Source organism: Rhinoderma darwinii, chromosome 11 (assembly GCF_050947455.1).
Source record: "Rhinoderma darwinii isolate aRhiDar2 chromosome 11, aRhiDar2.hap1, whole genome shotgun sequence".
Classification (NCBI taxonomy): domain Eukaryota; kingdom Metazoa; phylum Chordata; class Amphibia; order Anura; family Rhinodermatidae; genus Rhinoderma; species Rhinoderma darwinii.
This window is the reverse complement of record NC_134697.1, coordinates 29,351,946-29,356,031: the sequence shown is the minus strand read 5'-3', so window position 1 is coordinate 29,356,031 and position 4,086 is coordinate 29,351,946. Positions and strand designations below refer to the sequence as shown.

At 37.5% G+C, this 4,086-nt stretch overlaps 1 protein-coding gene across 1 annotated transcript; it reads right to left on the bottom strand.

Annotated features, from left to right (window-relative positions):
* Window positions 1-275: 275 nt before the first annotated feature.
* LOC142662934 (homeobox protein vent1B-like) lies at window positions 276-3,884 on the bottom strand. Its single transcript, XM_075841228.1, has 3 exons — window positions 3,635-3,884; window positions 2,680-2,954; window positions 276-572 (listed from the first exon to the last, which is right to left on the bottom strand). The coding sequence occupies exons 1-3, from the start codon at window positions 3,882-3,884 to the stop codon at window positions 276-278; spliced, it is 822 nt and encodes a 273-aa protein (XP_075697343.1).
* Between the last annotated feature and the right edge of the window lie 202 nt (window positions 3,885-4,086).

The following is a 4,086-nucleotide window of genomic DNA, read 5'->3' as shown; positions in this document are numbered from 1 at the left end:
AGAAAAAACAATAACCAAACCACAGATTGAAGTTCAGCACGATTTATACATTAACATATATATAAATTTTAGATATTTTACTATCGACACATTCATAACAAGAGATAATTACTGTACAATTGAATGTTATAGTACACAGATTTTCATCATTTCACAGAATAGTTCCTAGAGGATTACACATTTCTGTATTATAATTTAAATTATCACAAAAAACAAACAAACATAAAAAAAAGCAGCAAAAAATATTTGTGAATCCAAAAAGTCCCATTGTTGAACTACATGTAGCGAGAATTGAAAAATGGACTGTATTGTTCTGGATGGGTATTGTTCATGATGGCCTGGTGTGGTACTGGTGCAGACAGGAATCTTGGGTCTGTGGCATATGCAGGTTCTGGGGCTTGAAATGAATGGGTCTGAGTTTGGTAGAAAAGTAAATTGTTAACTGATACTGGAGGTCCATGATAGTAAGAGAGGGGGTGAGGGTAGCAGACAGAAGATGTGGTCAGGCGATGTTGGTGGTCTTGCATCTGTCTTTTCAGTTTCATCCTTCGATTCTGAAACCACGTTTTGACCTGTAATGAAATAATATTGTTAAAAGTCTGAATGTTGATTTGTCATGAATTCTTGAGAAATGTTTGACTTTGATTATCAACATCTTCAGATACTTAGAAGAATCCAAGCTGCTTATTGTGACCACTAAGTTGCTGACCTGTATCCAGTTCTTTAGTCGCCCCCTAGTGGTGGGAATAGGAAGCCAAGAGGGAACAGGGCAAACATGCTTTATACTAAAGTAGTGTAGGTGCACTTTAAAGAGGCTCTGTCACCAGATTATAAGTGCCCCGTCTCCTACATAATCTGATTGGCGCTGTAATGTAGATAACAGCAGTGGTTTTTATTTTGAAAAACGATCATTTTTGAGCAAGTTATGAGCTAGTTTAGATTTATGCTAATGAGTTTCTCAATGGACAACTGGGCGTGTTTTTACTTTTTACCAACTGGGTGTTGTACAGAGGAGTGTATGAGGCTGACCAATCAGTGACTAATCAGCGTCATACACTTCTCATTGTTCCAGCCCAGCATGATCCACAGCACAGTGTGATTGTGCAGTGAAAGAAGTAAACACGCCCAGTTGCTAAAAACACAATACATGCCCAGTTGGAAATAAAGAGAAAACATGTCCAGCTGTCCATTAGAAAGGCTCATTTGCATAAATATAAAATTGCTCATAACTTAGCCAAAAATGATCGTTTTTAAAAACAAAAACAAAAAAAACATTACTGTTATCTACATTGCAGCGCCGATCACATGAAATAGGAGATAGGGATTTGATAATCTGGTGACAGAGCCTCTTTAAGGAATAAAATATTTACTGGTGTGTTTTTGGATCCTATAGAAAATTATTGTGATCACAGCAAAAGTTAGAAAAATTAAATTTTTGCATGGAGTTACACGGGAAATTTTCAAATCATTTTTTAAAGGCCCAATGGCATCAATTGTGGCTGACAATATTTTTTTAGCACATCTGTAAAGTTCTCAGATCAAAGTAAAAGATTTCCATTGGCCAGAAATATCTGTATAATGACCACAATGATGAATATTATCATTTTGCCTACTTAAAGAGGCTCTGTCACCAGATTTTGCAACCCCTATCTGCTATTGCAGCAGATAGGCGCTGCAATGTAGATTACAGTAACGTTTTTATTTTTAAAAAACGAGCATTTTTGGCCAAGTTATGACCATTTTTGTAGTTATGCAAATGAGGCTTGCAAAAGTCCAAGTGGGTGTGTTTAAAAGTAAAAGTCCAAGTGGGTGTGTATTATGTGCGTACATCGGGGCGTTTTTAATACTTTCACTAGCTGGGCATTCTGATGAGAAGTATCATCCTCTTCTCTTCAGAACGCCCAGCTTCTGACAGTGCAGATCTGTGACGTCACTCACAGGTCCTGCATCGTGACGGCCACATCGGCACCAGAGGCTACAGTTGATTCTGCAGCAGCATCAGCGTTTGCAGGTAAGATCGACTTACCTGCAAACGCTGATGCTGCTGCAGAATCAACTGTAGCCTCTGGTGCCGATGTGGCCGTCACGATGCAGGACCTGTGAGTGACGTCACAGATCTGCACTGTCAGAAGCTGGGCGTTCTGAAGAGAAGAGGATGATACTTCTCATCAGAATGCCCAGCTAGTGAAAGTATTAAAAACGCCCCGATGTACGCACATAATACACACCCACTTGGACTTTTACTTTTAAACACACCCACTTGGACTTTTGCAAGCCTCATTTGCATAACTACAAAAATGGTCATAACTTGGCCAAAAATGCTCGTTTTTTAAAAATAAAAACGTTACTGTAATCTACATTGCAGCGCCTATCTGCTGCAATAGCAGATAGGGGTTGCAAAATCTGGTGACAGAGCCTCTTTAAATTGCCAAAAATAATGCCATAATTGGAATATTTAAATTTGTGTTGAAACTATAGGTTGTCTTGGTCATGGAAAAATAGAGATATCTGTGGTTGTCATTGTTCTAGCAAGAAATATAACTTTTGGGCCTATTATGTGTTAGATGTAGAAGGACCTTTATTTAATTTTTGACTATTGTCATAGTTTTCATTCAATAACAGTTTACAATCTACTATTTAAACTATAGTGCAGTCCTCTAATATTAGATAAATCGTTACCTGGATTTCAGATAGTTGAAGGGAACTCGATAACTTTTTCCTTTCAGATGCCCCCAGGTATCTCTGCTTCTTGAACATTTCTTCAAGCTTGCAGATCTGCTGGAACGTGAAGGCTGTTCTCATCCTACGATGCATTTCACTTTTTGGACTGGTGCCACCATGGTCTACATCTTCTTGGAGGCCACTCTTTGGACTGTGAGAACTGACCTGCTCACTTTCATCCTCAGAACAACTGGGTGTAGATTCATCTGAACTTCCCCAATCTTTGTGTGGAGCTGTGTAACCACAATAAAAAGAACAAAAATCAGTCATGTAAACACGCCATACAATACACAAACATGACTATAGAAGCATTAGGTAGGTAGCACTAATCTTTTACAGTCATTGAAATCCATACCCCCTACAAAATTTTTAAAGAATACTACTAAAGATTGGCCAAAGAGTAATAAAACGTAGAGTTTCGAGGTTGAAGCATGTAATAAAAGAAAGCATTTATGGTACCAGTAAATACTAGGGTTATGTTGATATCATTCATAAACTTTAACCTGGGACATATCTCCTATAGTGTGTAGAGCTACAGACAATTTTAAGAAGATGTAGAAAAATGAGTAATTGTACAGTCAACAAGTCCAAGCATGAATAGGAACAAATTACCATTTTTCAAAAATATCAAAGAAAGAATTTACGACTTTTTCTATTGAACTTCTAGAAAAGCTGGATTGGTCTACATTAAAATATGAATATACGGTAATAACCTGAGAATGAGGACTTTTTCATAAATTTATAGATCTCTCTCCATACTATAAAATCAATACAAATAAGAAATACAGAAAGTTCACATGCAGTAGATACAAGTCTTATTATATAAAAGTAGATGATGGATAAATACTATTATGATTTTTTATGTATTATTAAAATCTATGTAAAGGTCCAATTATACAAATATAGTACTCACTGGTTGTGGAAGACACAACGTATTGTAGACAAGTGCCCGACTCTTCTGAAAGGTTCTTGAAGATCTTGGTATCCTTAGAAGGTACTGGTTGATCATTTCGTTTGAGATGGTTTGGTCTTTCAGAGTATTTGCTTGGAGGTTGGGGTTGTGGAAGACAAGGGATGTGGGATCTTGAGGCCTCTCTCCCAGGCATTGTCTCCTCTTTAATCCCTGTGAGGATAAAGTCTATAGAAAAGCTTTGTCTGACCATGTTGAAGCCCAGTCTGTGGTGGCTGGACCTATCAGCTTTGTCTTGTTTGTGTTTAAGATCTCAGTCCATGGTGAGTCTCTGTTTTATAGCTTGTTGGATATGCATGTGTAAATCACATCAAAGGAAGAACCAAAAACATGGATAATAGCTATCAGAAAGGACTAATTAACGTAACCATTCCAGGTTCTCACTTCCGACAAAT

Excerpts from the sequence above, each read along its gene's own strand:
- LOC142662934 (XM_075841228.1), bottom strand. The coding sequence starts at position 3,884 with ATGGTCAGACAAAGCTTTTCTATAGACTTTATCCTCACAGGGATTAAA. Across the intron at positions 2,955-3,634 it reads CGTTGTGTCTTCCACAACCA|CTCCACACAAAGATTGGGGA; the intron begins GTGAGTACTATA and ends GTGGTTACACAG. Across the intron at positions 573-2,679 it reads TTCAACTATCTGAAATCCAG|GTCAAAACGTGGTTTCAGAA; the intron begins GTAACGATTTAT and ends ATTTCATTACAG.